The sequence below is a fragment of the Mesocricetus auratus genome, unplaced genomic scaffold (assembly GCF_017639785.1).
Source record: "Mesocricetus auratus isolate SY011 unplaced genomic scaffold, BCM_Maur_2.0 Super-Scaffold_100007, whole genome shotgun sequence".
Lineage (NCBI taxonomy): Eukaryota > Metazoa > Chordata > Mammalia > Rodentia > Cricetidae > Mesocricetus > Mesocricetus auratus.
In genome coordinates, this window is record NW_024429191.1 from 81,154,380 (window position 1) to 81,173,061 (window position 18,682).

Here is an 18,682-nt window from a genome sequence, read left to right on the forward strand (position 1 = left end):
ACTCAGGGTCTCTGCATTCATGGAACATCAGCACCACTTGTGCAGCACAGAACTAAAGCTCATGAAGCTGTTAGAAATTTGAGTTAAAGTCTATTCTAAAAGCGCGCGCGCGCGCGCGCGCGCGCATTGCGTGTGTATGAATGTTACTGACCCTAAAATCCAGAGTCTCACACATTAGGCAGGCTCTTTACCATTGAGCCACAACCACAGAACACCTAGAGTTTTAATGAAGAGAAAAAAAAAAATAAACTTCAACAATCCCAGCTAACAGTGAGGTGTCCTATAGCTTCAAAATCAATTAAGATCTTCGAAGGAACGATTAGTGTTGGCATTTTTATTACATACTACCCAAACAATAGAGAAAATTATGGACCATCAAAGTGATTAAGGTAATTAGCTGTACATGGTGGATCAATTCAGATATATCTACTTACTTTCAATAGTAGTTGTCCTCTCACATATCCTCCACATAATCCAGTTCAATCCTTTTACCTAAGTCTAGGATTATAATATTGAGGGTATGGTCAAAGTCTACACAGTTTTCTTTCATGATCTTGTTTGACCATCAGTGGAAACCAAAGTAGCAATTTGCCAGTTCTTGGCATTGTGAGCCTAAGGACAATGGCCTGATGTCAAACTGCCTTATGTCTGGTGCCAAGATAAACCTAGTCCTAACTTACAATATCATAACCTGCCAGATATTTCATTTGGGATATACTTGAAATGCAATGCTCATTTCTCAGAGTAGATGTGAAGAACGTTTTAACTATTTGTAGAGAACACTAAATAAATGTGGATTGTTGGGGTTTTGTCACAGTACTTTCCTGCATCATTGCTAGGGTGCGCAGGGTTTACTAACTGCCCTCTGTTGATGACAGTGATGATAAAAGGAAACCCTTCAGAGAAAGAAAGCATCGAAGTGAGCAAAGAAATGCTTCAGTCTTCACACCTGGCAGCTGCTGCTTCAGAATATGGTTCAAAATGCAGATGAGATGAAACTGTCACTCCCTCCTCCCTCCAAATTACTAATCCATTAAAAGGAATAAATGCACCTATCTCTATGAATTTTACAAGTAACTAAAACTACCAGAGTCTCATCTGCATTGATACACTTCTGTGAGAATACAAATTCTTCCTAATGTTAACTTTAAATACTTTACAAGTCACTGTGGATTTTCTTTTTCTTTTGTGAGACAAGGTCTCATATAGCTGGATTCTCTTCTTAGCCCCAGGACAATGCCGAACTTCTGACCCTCCTATCTCCAACTCTTGAGTGTTGGGGTTAGAGATGTGTACTGTTATGCCCACCTTTGATTTTTTTAATGTGGTGCTAGAAATAGAACTCAGTGCTTCATGCTAGGCAAGCACTCACTTTATCAATTAAACTAATTTCCAGTCTTATAGTACAGTAGACAGCACTAGTTCTTTCAAGATGTCTACTTCAATTTCGAAAATTGTCATATTGTCTTAGTTAAGTTTCTATTGCTGTGAAGAGACACCATGACCATGGCAACTCTTATAAAGAAAATATTTAATTGAGGAGCTGGTTTCAGAGGTTCAGTCCATTATCATCATGACAGGGAGCATGACAGTGTGCAGGCAGATGTAGTGGTGTTTACATTTCAACTTGCAGGTAATAGGACGTTGATTGAGACATTAGGCGGTAACCTGAGCATGGGAAATCTCAGAGCTCACCCCTACAATGATTCACTTCCTTCAACAAGGCCATACTCACTCCAACAAGAATCACACCTCCTAATAGTGCCACTTCCTATGAGGTTTTGGGGGGCAATTACATTCAAACTATCATATATATATATATATTCCTAAAAGTTGAACAATACAAAATAAGTCAAAGCATTATTAGTAACTTGCAGATCTGTTTATGCATCTTAATTCTCTGTCACCAGTCCTTAAGCTAATAAGCACCCAATGAGCACTAAAAATGCCAGTATTTTGTTCTTTTATTATCCCAGAACCAAGCACAGTCCACACCATCTAATAGAGGATTGATAGTATGTCTGCTGAATGAATGAATAAAGGATTGATAGTGTATCAGTTGAATGAATAAATAAATGACTTAAAAATGAAATTTCTCTCTCTGACATCTAAAACTGCTTGTTAGAAAGCTGAAATGCCCAGTACTACAAGGGAGACTGGCTATGTGATGGGTCACATTGGGGCTTTTCTGGACAGGCAGGAAGCACAGAGCTGTTACTTTGGCAAGCTTACCGTAGTTGTCGCTGAGAACATCATTCTCTTTTCTATATCTAAAAAGGTGTGTGTCAGGGGGAACAAGGCAGGAACTACCTGTATGGCACCAAAGCTAAAAAAAAAAAAAACTTAAACTGGTAACAAGGCAAAGGCAAGTAATAGTAACCCAAGACTCTGCAATAAGTATGATTTCACTTATTCAGTGATGGGCTTGGCTTGTAAAATTCTTAAAATCTAAGATTTATGAAATAGTCCCAGTTTCCAAAAAGCAGGAAAAACTCACTACTGTTTTGTAATGTCTCCAGTGACATCTATACTACATAAATGCCTGGACCTGGTCACAGGTTAGAAATAGACCACAATTAAATAATTAAACAATGCCTGACAGATGATCTCTTCAGTCAGTAGAAGCGGATGATCAAAGATGGAAGAAGGTATTGAACAATATACAGAAGCAGCGACAGTAGAGCAAGGATCCCTACTGAGTAAAGTTCTCACATCCAATAAAAGTCGATGAGGAGGCTACATGGGCAAAAATAAGCAGCAAGGACAGATCAGCTCATTCATTGAAATGGTCCTTGAAAAGGACAGGTGTTTGAATTGAGAGACACAGTGACACGTGGCCCTGAAGCAGGCTCTGAGAAATTAAATCGGTTGCCATGATGACATGGAAGAGGGTTTCTACAACACATTAAAGGAGCCTACATTCTGGGAAGTGAAGGGTTACAACTGACCGTTTGTCAAACTCACACATCTTAAATCTGTAGAAAAGCAACAAAAGCTAATCTTCTGTCATTTCTCAAACTTAAAGGCAACAGAAACTGATGCGGAAGGAATATTCTACGTGAGTACACTTGAGTTTGACCTCTTTACAGCAGTCACTGTTGCAAAGAGACGAGAGAGACAGAGACAGAGACAGAAAGACAGAGAGAGGGAGAGGGAGGGAGGGAGGGAAACAGAGAGAGAGAGAGAGAGAGAGGAGAGAGAGAGAGAGAGAGAGAGAGAGAGAGAGAGAGAGAGAGAAGAGAGAGAAGAGACAGAGAGAGAGAGAGAGAGAGAGAGAGAGAGAGAGAGAGAGAGAGAGAGAGGGAGACAGACAGACAGACAGACAGACAGACAGACAGACAGACAGACAGAGAGAGAGAGATCCCGGCTCGGTGAAATGCATGGGGAAGCACTGTGTGAGCCGCAGGAATGCTAGCTCATGGCTGAACTTCACTACAGCTCTGGCATTTCTACCCACCTTCACGGGCTACATCTGAAGTGGGGGGTCAGGTCCCATGCCTTTGGGGAGGTCAGGTCTGTGTGTCCCTCTGTCCCTCGTTCGGGAAGACACGGGTTATGTACAGAAGGCCAAACAGGGAGAACGCTGTGAACAGACAGAGAATGCTGTGGGAGGCCCACCATGTGGGCGCTGCTCTCCCTCCCCAGTTCCCACGAGTCCCCGCCCTTCTCCACTGGGGGCACTTCTCCTTGCAGGGACAGAGGCTTCTTCTGAGAAGGCGACGAGGGCGCTAAGGGCGCTGGCTCACTGCCCACCGGGTCCCCTAGACCTAGACACCGAGTCCGACCCTAATACCTGTAGCCGAAGCTCCAAGCTGGAGGAACCCGGACTCTCCAGGCACCGGAGGTGCCTCGTCCATCCTCCCCCTCAGCGCAGCCCCTCATACGCCAGGCCTCTGCCAAAACTCAAGTTTCCACTCAACGCTTTCGCGCTCTAGGTGCAACCCCTACTTCCTACCCTGACTGCGCCTGCGCTCGCACGCCTGCACCAGTGCACGTGCAAGGGGTGTGGCCGGCGGCGTGCCAGCGCCAGCGTCGTCCTTACCCTCTCTCTGTTGTGTAGTCCTCTGCTACAGCCGCCCCAACTCCAGCGATAGCGTTGACCCGTAGGCTCCTACCCAAGCGTATTTTTAAGGGTAGACATACAGGATCCCGCAGGCTTCGTCTTCTCTTCGGGAAGAGACTAAAATAGTAGGTAGTGGTCACTGTTGAACTGGTGGGAAATGACTTCTAAAGATGGGATCCTTTGGGTTAACTTTAAGGAGTTTTAAATATGTTGTAACCAAGCAGAACTCAACCCCTAGGCGACCTGCGTGAAATCTTTCAAGACGTGTTCCTGCTTGTCCCAGAGTTTCTGGTGGTGTGTGTATGTGGAGTTTGGAGGGTGTGAGGAGCTGCGAGCTAACTGATAAGTAAATTGGAAAAGAGATCAGAATGGATCCAAAGAAATACTGGAGCGGATGGCATCTAAGAAAGGTGTTCCATGAGATATAATGCAGGAGTGGAATATAGTACACTTCATTTTATAAAATTAAAACTTATATTGTCTGAGAGGTGAGGCCTAAGGCTCAACAATTCTAGGTTTCAGAGGATAAAAGGACTCTGTAGGACTTGTGAGTTCTAAATGACAGCCCTCAGGTCCATGCTGGTCTCTGATAACGTTTTCACCTGTCCTCAACAAAATAACAAAAGGACAGGAAATGTGTTTTAATGACTGTGCACCATACATACCTGTTGCCCACGGAGGCCAGAAGATGATGTTGGATCCCCTGGAACAGGAATTACAGGCAGTTGTGAGCCTCCATGTGGGTGCTGGGAATTGAGCCTGTGTCCTCTAGAACAGCCAGTGTTCTTAACCACTGAGCCATCTCTTCAGCACTAACAATATAAGTTTTTTAATTTTATAAAATTAACTGTATTATATCCCATTCTCCTGCTTGTATGACTTCCATAACAATTTGATGCTAAAGATTATTTTACAAAAAAATGCTGAGACTAGTCATGATCTTCTTAATGAAGTATTGAAATCAAGTTTGAGTTTGTGATTAATCTTTATCTGCTTGGCTACATTTAGCATCACCATGGGAACACACCACTGGGTATGTCTGGGAGGGTATTTCCAGGGAAGTTTTAACTGAGGAAGGTGGGTGGCACTGTCCCTTGGGCTTGGGTTCTGGACCAGTCAAAAAAGAGAAAGTGAGGTAGCTAAGCATCCACATGCCTCTCTTTCTGCTTTCTAACTGCAGATGTCATGTGACCAACTGTCTGACTCACATGTCAACCGTGGAGGACTGGCCCCCTCAAACTGTGAGCCAAAATATTAAAAATAAAAATAAGACCCTTGGTCTTCCAGGTACTTTGGCACAGCAGCAAGACAAGTGTCTAATATGGGGCCCTTCTGGTTTAGTTATTGACCTGACTTCCTACTTGCTTGTGAAGTACAGAAGTCAGGGAGTTAGTGAATATCAGGTTCTTTGTAACTACTGATAGTGACTGTGTGCAGGACATTACTCCAACTGTCCCTTTTTTGCCTTTGTCTTGTCTTTAAGCAAATTATACTCCATATCTACCCTTGCCAAACCAATCAGATCCTATCCAGACAAGCTTTCACCATGGCACAAGTGTGTATGTAAGGCAGGACAACTTTCAGGAGTCAGTTTTAGCCTACCATTTAGATTCCTGGGATTGAACTCTTGTCATCTGACTTGGCAACGAGCACTCTTGCCTGCTGAATCATTTTGCTGGTTTTCTTCTACTTTTTTTAGTAGTAGTAGTAATAGTTTTTTTTAATAATCTAGATTCCTGTTCAATCTCTCCACATCACTGGCACCTGTTACCATATCTTTATCTTAGTATGATTTTCTCCATTTCAATGCCAGATCTCAGCACCACTGAATACCTATGTCTGAATCTCCTATTAACCCTTGAAAATAATTGTCTGGGTGTAATTACTAATAGCTCAGTACTGTATCTAACCAATGAGTATAGATTTTAGTAAACATTTTATCACCCACTATAATGTTTATGGCTGTCTCTCCTTCACCAACTTAATTATGAATACCTAAAGAGCAACAGATATATTTGTCTTCCTTTTTCTCATGCCTAGAACACTCTTAAAGTGGTAGGTACTCAAATGTAAGTGGAATTAATAACTAAACACATTCTTTGCACAGTGTGCTTTAATTCATTTAGAAAATAATTGTATTTATTTGACATCTTCTTGGTTTGCAAATGATAGGAACAAAGGAACTGTGCCTGGATGAACACAAGCAGGGAACCTTGGTAAGACATTTTTCCACCGGGACTCTGGCCAGTTTTACTTGTTAGTGGGAAGAGAAAAAATATGAGGTGAAGGCAAGGAGATGAAATAGTGAAGAATCTCCAAGTAGAACAGGGGTCCTGGAGTGACTCTCCAGTGGGTTTGCACTCTGGTTCATTCCAGATGGCATCCTGTCATCCAATAGGAGAGTGGCCGTCCTGAACAGTGCAACCTCCATTCTACCCTGTGGAGTAAAAAGAGAAGGTTTTGCTCTCTGTTTAATTGGCTGCTTCTCCACATACCTAGTATAGGACTAGAGAGTCCTCCCTGCAGAGCAACACCCAGGTCCCCTTCAAGTATATACATTTTTAATTCCTTATTTCCCTTTTAAGGTGGGTGTCACTATTCTATAAGATTTGGAGTTAATTAAAACAAAATCCTAGTTTCAATCTTTGAACCTCCCCTTCAAAAAGGATCAGCCCTAATAGTAATTACTTCCTGGATCTTGTTTTGAGCATGCAATACTAGTATTCTTTACATTCTTACCAATGTGGGGCCTTTGCATTAGTTATATGTCCAGTTTGAAGCACTGAAAAGATTAAGTGGTCCCCTATGCATTCTGCTTTGAGTAACTGAAAACTTTGGGGTACCTGTGCCACTAAAGAACCCCCTTTTTTTAAACAGGAAATGTTGTTTATTATGAGAGGGGCCCCTGCAGGAAACACATCTGTATTCAGCTTTGCTATGCTTTCTGCCAGTTGGATCAAAGGGGAAAACACTGGTTCGCAATGAATCAATTAGCGTTGCTATCTCAGGAACTTTGACTAGAATTTGACTAACTGGTCCACTTCGGATTTGAAGTTATAGACTTGGGATGCTGTCTGTCTTGTGGATTGGGGACCAGAGGATGCTGGTCTGCAGAGAATGGTGACTTGAATGTGAGATGAAAGCAGAACTGGCCATGAGAAGCCTCTGTCTATTTTCCAGCCTCTCTTGAGGTTCCAACCTTCTCCTGAGACCCAGCTGCATGCCTTGAGTGGGCTCGGTAAGAAACCTTCTCTCAAAATAAATTTCTGGGCTGGGGAATGGTTCACAGTGTAAGACCAGAGTTGGAATTATCCCCCCAAAACCCACATAAGTGCCAGGTGGGCTTGTCTGCCTCTGATTTCAGTGTTCAGGGGATTCCTGGAGCAAAGTGCTTAGCCAGACTAGCCAATTCGGAGACTCTGCCTCAACGAATAAGGTGAAGAGAGATTGAGGAAGACTTCTGCCATCAACATCAGACCTCCACATACATGTATGCAGAGGTGCATAGCACACACATACAGGAACTAAAAATAAGTAACAAAGTATCTAAATATATGAACAAATAAGTTTCCCTCTGCTAGCTCAAGCTGCTTTGTCTTAGTACAATCAAAATTGTTGACTGCAGGGCAGTGGTGGCGCACACCTTTAATCCCAGCACTCAGGAGGCAGAGGCAGGCAGATCTCTGTGAGTTCCAGGACGGCCTGGTCTACAAAGCAACTTCCAGGACAACCAGGGCTGTTTCAAGAAACCCCGTCTTGAAAAACCAAAACACTAAAAAAAAAGTGATTAATACAATATCAGAGAAAAAACCCAGGTTTTATGACAAAGAGTATTAAGATCATCCACTATCCTGTCTTTAAATTTTTGAGATTTTTATTTTTATTTTGTATGTAAGAGTGTTTACCTGGATTTATGTCTGTGTATCACATGCATGCAATGCCAATGTAGGCCAGAAGAGGGCATTGGTTCCCCTAGCTTTGGAGTTGCTGATGGTTGTGATCTGTCTCGCTGTGGGTCCTCTGAAAGTATTAACCACTGAGCAATCTCTCCAGCTCCATACTGTTCTAAACCTCTGTATGGGATTGACCACGAGCCCCTGTCCACTGCCCCTTACTCTGTCATGCTCTTTCTTGAGGCAGTGCCCACTAACTCAATCCCACCCATCCCCCTCACCAGTTCTTCATCCCTCCTGATCCAGACACAATCTTTTTCGCACAGTGGATGGATGAAAGGAGGTTGGGATTCAGTAGTTCTGAAAAGAAAGAGGAGGTCACCTGTGATGTGCACAAAGGCTAATCCCAAAGACCAGATAGAGGACTTGTCAACTAAGGGCCTGAGAGCACTTCCAGATTAGGCCAGGCCTCCATCCTAGGGACACATTTAGATACCCTACAGTGGCTGCCAGAAATAGGAAGTGAGGCCAGGAGGAGATTTGAGCCTGCCCACCACTATTCCTCTAGTTTTCACCCAAAGTTTTCAGGATTTCTGGGGAAAAGGGGGTATAAAAACAGACAACACGCAGACCAAGAAAAAGTCCTGTTTATAGGGGGGGTCTGTAGGTGAGAAGCCCAGGGATGTTAGGGTAGGAAGGAGTCACCAGCCCTGTCAAGCCTCCTGGATTAGCTTTGAGGCAAGAAATTTGTACCTGGCCTTCGTTGTGGCCATTAACCTGGGTACAAGTGAATGGTTATACCTGAGCACCCAAGGACACAAGTCACATTCTTTTCAAAACTGCCTCCCTCCTTCCCTCCTTCCCTCCTTCCCTCCCTCCATCCCTTCATCCTGCCCCTCCTTCCCTCCTCCCCTCCCTCTTTCCTTTCTTTCCCCTCTCTCTCCCTCCCTCCCTTCCTCAGACAGCATCTCACTGAATGGCCCCAGGCCAGGCTTGTAGGTGGCACTAATGACAGTGTACCTGGCTCTGTTCTCTGAGCCTGAATTTGCTCATTGGGAAGCAGGGATCATAAGCAGTTTCTACTGTGTAGAAGGGTGGATAAAATGATCTATGCATGTGATAATGCTCAATATATAACAGTGTGGCTGCAGTGCCACTCCCAGCCATTAAGAGTAGAGCCTGGTCTCCTCTCTCACCTCTCCCACCCTAGGGCTCCCAGCCAGACCTTGACAGTCTGTGTGGCAGAAGTTCTCCGAGTGACTCTGATAGTCGTTGCACCAGTAATGGCTGTTGATCTGGAAGATCCCATAGTCGAAGCTGCCATCTACATTCTCATTCACCTTTGAGATGTTGAAGTTGCTTTCCACAAAAGCCAGGCACAGCCCTTGGAAAAGAGAAGAGGCTCGGGCTTTAGGGAGAATACAAACTGAATGGGAAGGAGTTGACTGGAAAAAAAGGGGCGGTGGGGAGGCAAGGAATCAGGAGAGAGAACGAGGCCCAAGAGGCTAGATAGTCCCCAAGAGCTAGAAATACCCACAGGCTTCAGGCCATTTCCCTATCCATATGTGTAGCCATCCCCCATCTTTCCACCCACTTAGGTTTTCTGCCCTTGCTGAGTACCTACTGTGTGCCAGGAACTATGCACAGCCTAATAGACTGGTGTTGACTTCAAGTACAGATAGAACAAAAGTATGGGCTTCACACACACACACACACACACACCAGGTTATGTGGAGAATGTGTCACAGGGCAGGTGAGCACAAATTTTGGGTACAAAGGAGAGATCCCTTCCATGCAGAATCAAGGATGAAGCGTTGTACTGGCTGTTCCTTTGGCCTGGAATGCCTGCCCTCTAGACATCTGGGGCCATTTCATTCAGTGTCACTTCCTCAGAAGCCCCTGACTTCCTCATTTAAATGGTTCCTTTGTGCATGTAGTTATTTTTTAAGGTTTTTTTTAAGTGTGTAGAGGGGGCCAGAGACAGGTAGGCAGGCAGAGACAGAGAGGCAGAGAGAAAATGAGAATGCGTGTTGAAGTCAGAAGACAACGTTTGAGAGTCAGTTCTCCCCTTCTCCCTGTTGGGTCAAGGCCTTTCTTGCTTCTGTAGCTGCACTGTGGACTCCATGCTGGCTGGCCAGTGAGCTTCTGGTGCTTTCCCTTTCTCTGCCACTCATTTTACCGTAGAGTGCTGGGATTATAGGTGTGGACAAAAAGATTCATGCTTAATTATGTGTGTGAGCACATGGGTGTCTGTGTGCATGTGACTTCAGAGTACCCGTGAGGCCAGAGACGTCAAGTCCCCTGGAGACGGAGTTGCAGATGCTTGTGAGCTGTTTGACATGGGTGCTGGGACTCAGGCTCAGGTCTTCTGGAGGAGCAGAACACACTCTTAACTGCTGAGCCATCTCTCCAGCTCCCACTTAGAAAACGTTGGCTTTAGGGAACAAACTCAATTCTCAGACATACAAGGAATGTGTTTTTCCTGCTGAGCCTCCTGCTGACTGCTTAAGTCATTTTCGTCTGTGTTTTTTTTTTTTTGAGACAAGAACTTGCTGCCTAGCCCTGGTTGGCCTCATAGCAGCCCTCTTGCTTTCGACTCTATCATAAGCCTATTTCATGTACGCAATGCATTTGTCACCACCAGTCAATACCTTACATCTGTGTGCGTGCTTGTTGCTGCCCTCCTAGAATGTGATCACTGTGAGGGAAAGGATTTGATTTACACATTTATACACATGCATAATAAGTGTTCAGTTAATAGCCGTTGATTTAAATGTGGTATGTTGGGAAAGGCATCTTGGTGGGGGGAGACGGTTCTGTGAACTTGACTTTGAAAGGCAAATGGCAAAGACAGGAAGGTGGGTAAGAAAACTAGAGGAGGGGTGAAGAGAGGCTGAGACTGTGGCACTCACAGTCCGGCAGGGAGTAGCCCTCAAACCCATCCAAGTCCTCCTCGTGCAGTATCTTGGCCAAGGCACAGCGATTGATGGTGTTTCCACCATTCACCACCAGGAGGCAACTTGCCATGCAGATAAACAGCACCCTCATCATCACCAAAAGGAACAAGGAGGCTGCCAGTCTCTGAGAGCCTGGGGAATCTGAAGAGAGAAACCACATTTCCTGCTCACTCAATGCCCAAGGCCTGGTGAGTTTCAGTGTCCCCCACCCCAATCTCACTTTACAACCCAAGCCTATCCTGGAACTCAGGATGTAACCAGGCTGGCCTTCAGCCATCCTCCTGCCTCTGCTTCCAGAACCTTAGTGTCACAGGCAAGAGCCACCACATTCAGCTCACTTTTTCCTCATGTTTTTGGCCACAGAAAATTGAAACACAAAAGGAGAGAGTAATCTTGTGATCCTCCATATACCCATTGCCCAGATTCAACAGCTCAAAATCAAGACCACTCTGCCTTCGTCTGCAGGTCCTCCTGTAATGGGTATTGAGTAGTTAGAGGCACAGGCAGAGCTTGGGTGCCAGGATGGCAAGTGAGGTTGGCAAAGGAGAGTAGAGCAGATTATGCTTCACCAGCATTTGTGGTGTGTATTCAGAGGAAGGACTGGAACACTGAGTACCAAACTCCCCCAACCCATACTCTAGACACATGAGACCATGCCTGGTGCAATTCCTGGTGGGCTACTTGTAGGTTCCATTGGTTTGTTTCTGTTCAAGATGCATATCAGAAAGCAAGTAAAAGTGATCTTGTTATAGAAATTACCTGCGCTTCTCTGCTTGCTTCTCTCTCTCTCTCTCTCTCTCTCTCTCTCTCTCTCTCTCTCTCTCTCTCTCTGTGTGTGTGTGTGTGTGTGTGTGTGTGTGTGTGTGTGTGTGCGCGCGCGTGCTAGCGAGCACCAGTGTGTTTGCAGATCAAGGTCTCTGAATTCCTACCCACTGCCAGCTATCAAAGGGTGGGCTGTTGTGTGACTTTTAACAACATACTTACTTCTCTGGACCCAGGTGTAAAATGAAGATTTATTTATTAATACCTACTCAATCAAAATGATGTAATGATTAAGATAAATAATAAACATCCAAGATGTTGGTTTTCATTCCTTACAAAGTGGAACCAGGACTCCTAGGAATGTGGCAGATTTCTAGGCTACAATAGGAACATGGTGTGGGCATAATAATTGGCTTGAACAAGAGCTACCATGGGCACCTAGTCTGAGATGGTGGGAGCTAGAGAAATAGCAGGGCTTGTGTACATGGCCTTGGTCCTCCCATATTACTTAGCAAAATCCAGACAATGGTTTGACCTTGCAACTAAAATTAGCATTGTCAGGGAGGGACAGAGGGACACTCTGTACCTCTAGATACATAAACTCTTATGAGGTATTCTGGCCAAGGATGGGAAGCCTGAGTCTAATCATGAAGAAATGAAGAAGGGAATATCTATAACTGGGTTCTCTCCTTCAAAATGCTCATTCCATGAGAGCACATGGGGGCTAGTCCCGTCATAGGATGTGTGTCTTTCCCTTTAACCCAGGTGTATGAGACTGAGGGCAAAGGCCAGGATCCCTCCACCTTCCCTTCAGCGTCTACTGGGGCAAGATGGCTTCTCTGGTGGCCTCACTTGCCTCCTAGTCTCTTGTTCTGTCTGTCTTTGCCATACAGCATGCACTGAGGACATTCTTTGGCTGTTCTCACTACCCCGCTCTATTGTTGCAAATAGAACAAATGGCCCTGTCCAATTAGGATTTCAGGTAAATCCTGTTTAACTGATAGATGTGTCATGCAATCCTCCCCATTCTGATTCAGAATGTCCCTCAGAGATAGTTTTCTCAGAGCATGGATTGCTGAAAGGTCTGCTTCAGTCCGTTAAACCCCCCAGGAATTCCCCCTTGGGGTGACAGTGGTCCCAGCATGTGGCCCTATTCAGATTCCAAGTCTACCTACCTCTCTGGCCCAGGGCCTTCTGGGAGGATCTATAGGACAAGCTGGTTTGTGGCAAGAGCCTCCTCTTCCTCACCAAGCACTCTCCAGCCCCATCTGGCTAATAGTTCTCCTTCTTCTCAAGAAGGCACGTGTTCTTGGTCACCCCAGCCTTCTGGAACCCTGGTTCTGTGATGTCATCACTCTCATAAATATGTTGGTTTGAACTGTGCAAACTGTCCAAGCTTTAGGTAGAAATAAATGGCAGATGGGTCTGGAAGGCAAGGTGTCCCACGTAAGGGACACCAACAGGCAAAACCCTGCTACCTACCTTCCTTTCTGGGAACAGGACCACCTTGGCTTCTTAGGAGGACCTGCCAGTCACAGGCCTCTGCCCCTGGGCTGCAGGGGTGTGTGTTTATGTTTGTATTCTGAATTGGAACTCTGCAGATCTGTGGGGCTTTGCACAGGACCCAGAGACTGCGTTTTGAATTTCTGTGGGCACAGCCTTTGTGAAGTCTGGACCAGGATCCAGTTCCAGAGGCAACCCTCCAGGGACCCACATACACCTTCCTTCTGCTATCTGGGGCTCAGTAGTATCCCTTCTTCCATAAAAAAAATTTTTTGAATTGTGTCTCTGTTGTGTGCTAACAAAGAAGAACTTCCTGTTATAGCATGGCAGTACTTCAGATGGACTCTGAAGAAAATATTTATAAATTACTGTCATTAAACAAAATACATTTGTGGAAAGGAGATTGTGGGTCAGGCATGATTGAGAAACACAGCATTGTTTAGAAGTCAGGAAACCATGTCCACCATCTCGAAGCTCATACTTGTTATGCTAACCAGCAGCCACTAGAGGGCAGAAGCAGCCTGTGTGCAAGGTTTCAGAGTTTGTTTTCAGAAGTGCCTTCCCTTAGATGCCCTAACCTCCCCCTGTTGGCTGCTACCATTCCCTTTATTTGTGCTACACCTTTGGATTTCAGCCTTGGTCTCTGGTTCTGATTCTACCTTGCCAGTCCATCAGCACCAGGAGACCTCCCTGCATCCCCAGATCTCGGTAAAAAGAGGGTCCTGACTCCAGCAAGGGTAGTCACAATTTTTTGGGTTGTAGAGCTGGCGATGGTATCAGAGGCTTGTGATTCTCAGGGCATCTTTAGAGAAATCTCCCATTCACTTTGCCTGGAGCCCCATGGTTAGGAAGCAGAGTGATTTATGGGGCCAGTTGCTGCAGCATCACAGGCTTAGCTAGTCTGGTTAGCACATGGTAAACAGTGTGGCACTGGAATGAATGACTCAGTAAAGGAGAAGGGAAAGAGAGTTAATGCAGATGGGAAGAGATGGTGGAGTGCCCGTGGGATGAGGCAGAGGAGCCTTCCGAGAACAGACACTGACCCTGAGTGAACCCTGCTAGCAGGGATGCAATGCTCCGCACCACCACAGGGGAACCCATTTATCTTCAGAGTGCTCCTAAGAATGAGCTTCAGAGAGGCTCACATCATGCCCAAACTCTCCAAGCTGGTAGGAGGCAGCCTAAAGCCAAACAGGATTTGAACATGTGGGCTAAGCTGCTTCTCAAGGGCACTCACATGGATAGAATTGTTTTTATCTTTTTGAGACAAGAACTCCCTCTGTAACCCAGGCTAGTCCCAAACCTCACGGTTCTTTTTCTGCCTTCACCTCCCAAGTGTTGGTGGGCTTACCGTTGAGCACCAATGTCCAGCTCTACAGTTTGCTATTTGAAGTAGCCACATCACATGTTGCAAATCTGTGAGGTGGCTTAATAAGTTTTCATTTTCTGTTCAGTGATAGTCGAGTCTAGATGCCTAATCAGATGAAAGTTTAAAAGTTTGTCGGGTCTAGTTATCTCCCCAAAGGTATTTTCCTAGTTTATTTATGTTGCTGTGGCTAAATACCCTGACAACAAACAGCTTAGGAGAGAAGACTTGCTTTAGCTTGCAATTCCAGGTTACAGTCAAGTCACTACTGGGACATCATCATTGCAATTCCAGGTTACAGCCCATTGCTACTGGGACATCACCATTGCAATTGCAGGTTACAGCCCATTGCTACTGGGACATCACCATTGCAATTGCAGGTTACAGCCCATTGCTACTGGGACATCACCATTGCAATTCCAGGTTATAGCCCATTGCTACTGGGACATCACCATTGCAATTGCAGGTTACAGCCCATTGCTATTGGGACATCACCATTGCAATTGCAGGTTACAGCCCATTGCTACTGGGACATCACCATTGCAATTGCAGGTTACAGCCCATTGCTACTGGGACATCACCATTGCAATTCCAGGTTACAGCCCATTGCTACTGGGACATCACCATTGCAATTCCAGGTTACAGCCCATTGCTACTGGGACATCATCATTGCAATTCCAGGTTACAGCCCATTGCTACTGGGAAGTCACCACAAAAAGAGCTTGAGACAGCTGGTCATATCACAACCCAGTGAATCATGCATGCTGTCCGATTGCCTTGTTATCAGCTTGGTTTCTCCACTCTTAAACAGTTCAGGGTCTCTAGCCTAAGAAACAGCACTGCCGACACTGGGCAGTCTCTTCCCTTATCGGTTGACTTGGTTAAGATAACCCTCAACAGACATGCCCACGGGCAATCTAAGGCAGATAATCTCTTGCTGAGACTCCTTCCTAGATGATTCTAGGTTATATTAGCAATTACAGATAACTATCACAAGCATATAATGTCTTCCTTTAGCAATGCCGGTATGGCTGATGTTCAATGTTACTTCAAGCAATACATGCTCTTAACAGCTGAGCCATCTCTCCAACCCAGTTCCCTTTTTAAAATGCTTATGGAGCACGAGGTAGCAACCAGTTTTTAAATAAAGTTCTACATAGTATTATTTTAGCCCTTGTAGTCCATAAGGTCCCTGTGGGAACGGTCACCATGGCACAAGTGCAGCCATAGATAATGCACCCATGAATGAGTCTGTGATGCAGTAAACTTCCTTTGCAAAAATAGGTGGTGACTAGATGTGGTCCACCAGCTCATCACTGATCTGTTGTATAAACAACAATGTATGGTGTGTCTCCTTTAAAACTAACCCTTGTAGTATTAAGCAATCATTTTCTTGTGATGGTGGTTTTAAGTTATTTTCAGAAGCAGGATCATTTTTCAAATGAAACATTATAAAATTCATCCAGCCAAGAGCTGCAGAGATGACTCAGCAATTAAGAGCACTGGCTGCTCTTCCAGAGGACCCAGGTTCACTTCTCAGCACCCACATGACCACTGGGCAGTAACTCCAGTTCCCAAAGGTCCGTCGCCCACTTCTGGCCTCCATGGGTACTGCAAGCAAAGGCCCCATATCATTGAAATCTTAACTATAGCAGTTAAGATCATAAAGTGAGTGCACCAAGACAACCAGTCCCAGAAACAAGCATTTCTCAAGCCTGCCCCTTGCTTTACCTTTTCAGTTGTCTCATTGGCCAGAAGAAGTCATATGGCTAGTTTGTGGAAAATGTGAATTCCTGATTCATCTGTGGTTACCTAATAGGTCACAGGCGAATGGATCCCTGCACCTGAACAGCTCAGGTGGAAGAGGGCCTGGGATTAGCCCAGGCACTCATGGGCCCTTTGTTTCCGGAAAAGAAAGAATGGATCATTGGCAATTCATACTGTAACTGGCTGCATTGGAGAAAAGAAATTCCGCAAGACAGTGGGTGGTGTTTCAGGCAGACAAAGCAATTATCACCCATTTTCCCCAGGTCATGCTTTCTTAACAAGACTGAGTACACTCGGCCAGAGCAAGTCCCCATGCCTGTGCCACAAAAACTTGTTTGATGCTCAGGATTCAAACTCTTTCCCTAAACTACTGAATGTGAAATCACTTCCTGTCTTCACAGGTCCTGATACAAATGATGAGAGACACTGCATGCCTGGTCCTTCCTCGGGCCAGCATCTGATCACCATCCTGTTACCTTGGAGACCCAGTGCTGAGCCCTTGCATGTGTTCACAAAGCCCGGGAATGGTTTCCCATGCTTAAGCCAGAGTTGGCGTCTCTAAGCCACGTGGGAGATCAACTGGAGCTTCTCCTCCTGTGTTCCATTAGCCTGTGGCGTTGGCCTCTCCTCTGGGTGCCCAACATGCATTGTCTGCCCCTAGGTATAATTTTTAACCAGCTTGCCCTTACCAAGTTTCTCTGTCCTCCCCTCTGGCCTGGGCTCCTTGTGGCAGGGACTGTTCTGCACACAGTGATTTCGCAGAGGTGACGCCCTTTTCTCTGTTTTGAGACGGGGCACTGATATCCCAAGTGAGCCTCAAACTTCACAGGTGGCAGAGAGAGGATGACCTTGAACTTCTGATCCACCTGCCTCTGTTTCCCCAGGTCTGGAGTCACAGGCCTGCAACACCACGCTTGGTTTATACCATGCTGGAGGTCAAGCCCAGGGCCTTATTCAAGTGCTCTACCAGCTGAGCTATATCCCAAAGCCCTTCCTTTTGTTTTAGTGAAACAAAGCCTCGTTCTGTAGCCGAGGCTTTACTGGAACACATGGGAGTTCACCTGCCTGAGCCTGCTAGCCCACCCCTCCCTGTGCTGGTAATACAGGCGTGAGCCACCACGCCTAGTCTTTAAGGTTCCACCATCTCCTAGTGCCACCACACCAGGAACAAAGTCATCAACACATGAACCCTTGGGGGACATTCCAACCCTATTCAAACTTCAACAACCATAAAGCAGCCCTGATTTTCCCTCCAGCTGTCTGCGCTGGCAAATATCCCCCAAGGGTCCACGCTAACAGGGAACCGCAGGCTCCTCAAGCCCTGTCATTAAGGCTGGCATCTTGCTCCATTCCCTGTTGTACTTGCTGGTGGGGAGGCTGGTGCACAAATGGGCAGCCCAGAAGGAGCCGTCTCCTGCTCGCTTTTCCTTCCTCCAGGCTTGTTCTTTGTGCTCGGGAAGCCAGATGCTTTACGGTTTAATTACATGCTGCAGTTGGAAGTACAGAATGTCAGCGCTGGAAAGGAAGGACCTCGTTACAGATAATAGCTACCAACGTTTATTGAGCATTTACTCTGTGCCAGGTGCTGTGCCGGGCCTGTTTCCAGGCATGGCCTTATCTAACTTTTGAAGCATCGTCAATGTTCTGCACAAAGAAACTGAGGCTTAAGGGAAGCTTCAGAGTATTTCCCAAAGTATTCTAGGTGGTACTTTGTAGCACAAAATAGCAGTTGATATGGGAGGGTCCCATTTTCAAATGCCACATCCCGATTCCCCATGGGGAGCTCCCAAAACTTACCACATGCTTACAACCCAGAGAAGTCTTGCAGCAAAGAAACCTGTTTGGGTCCGTGTCTCTTATGTGTCAGACTTCACAGAACTACTGCTCCTGAGAGGACAGTTTGAGGACTGCAGAAAATGACCAACCTCCTCACCTACAGATGGGGTCATGAAGCTCAGGCACTTTGGGGACAGACCAGACAAAGGTCTTGGGCTTCATGCTTCTCCATACACCCATACACAGAGCATAGGAAAGCAGACAGCAGCTTGCCTGGTCCACTAATCTGTTCTTGTAAGTAAAGTTTTAATGGAGATTCTCCCCCTCCCCCCCCCCCGTGTGTGTGTGTGTGTGTGTGTGTGTGTGTGTGTGTGTGTGTGTGTCTGTACATGCACACTCATGTGCAGGTCAGGGATCAACCTCAGGGCTTGTTCCTCAGGCACTGTCAACCCCACTTTTTTGAGATAGCGTCTTTGCTTGTAGGAACCCACCAAGTCGGCTAGGCCATGTGGTCAGTGAGTCTCAGGAATTCTCCTGTCTTGGCCTCCTGAGCTCTGGGTTTTACAAGTTTGTGCCGATATGTCCCCACCTTTTT

General features: G+C 45.7%; 1 protein-coding gene and 1 long non-coding RNA gene across 3 annotated transcripts; one reads left to right on the forward strand and one right to left on the reverse strand.

Annotated features, from left to right (window-relative positions):
- The first annotated feature begins 4,006 nt into the window (after positions 1 to 4,006).
- LOC121141193 lies at positions 4,007 to 18,226 on the forward strand. Of its 2 annotated transcripts, XR_005878080.1 has the most exons (6): positions 4,007 to 4,188; positions 6,236 to 6,279; positions 7,118 to 7,301; positions 10,969 to 11,101; positions 16,713 to 16,972; positions 17,749 to 18,226. It is a non-coding gene; the product is annotated as an uncharacterized LOC121141193 (long non-coding RNA). The 2 variants fall into 2 exon arrangements; XR_005878081.1 differs by lacking the exon at positions 10,969 to 11,101.
- Lyzl6 (lysozyme like 6) lies at positions 6,181 to 13,000 on the reverse strand. The gene is made up of 5 exons (XM_013113233.3): positions 12,851 to 13,000; positions 10,869 to 11,054; positions 9,182 to 9,340; positions 8,238 to 8,316; positions 6,181 to 6,500 (listed from the first exon to the last, which is right to left on the reverse strand). Exons 2-5 carry the CDS (start codon positions 11,005 to 11,007, stop codon positions 6,431 to 6,433), a joined length of 447 nt encoding a protein of 148 aa, XP_012968687.1. The 5' UTR covers positions 11,008 to 11,054; positions 12,851 to 13,000; the 3' UTR covers positions 6,181 to 6,430.
- Positions 18,227 to 18,682: the final 456 nt, after the last annotated feature.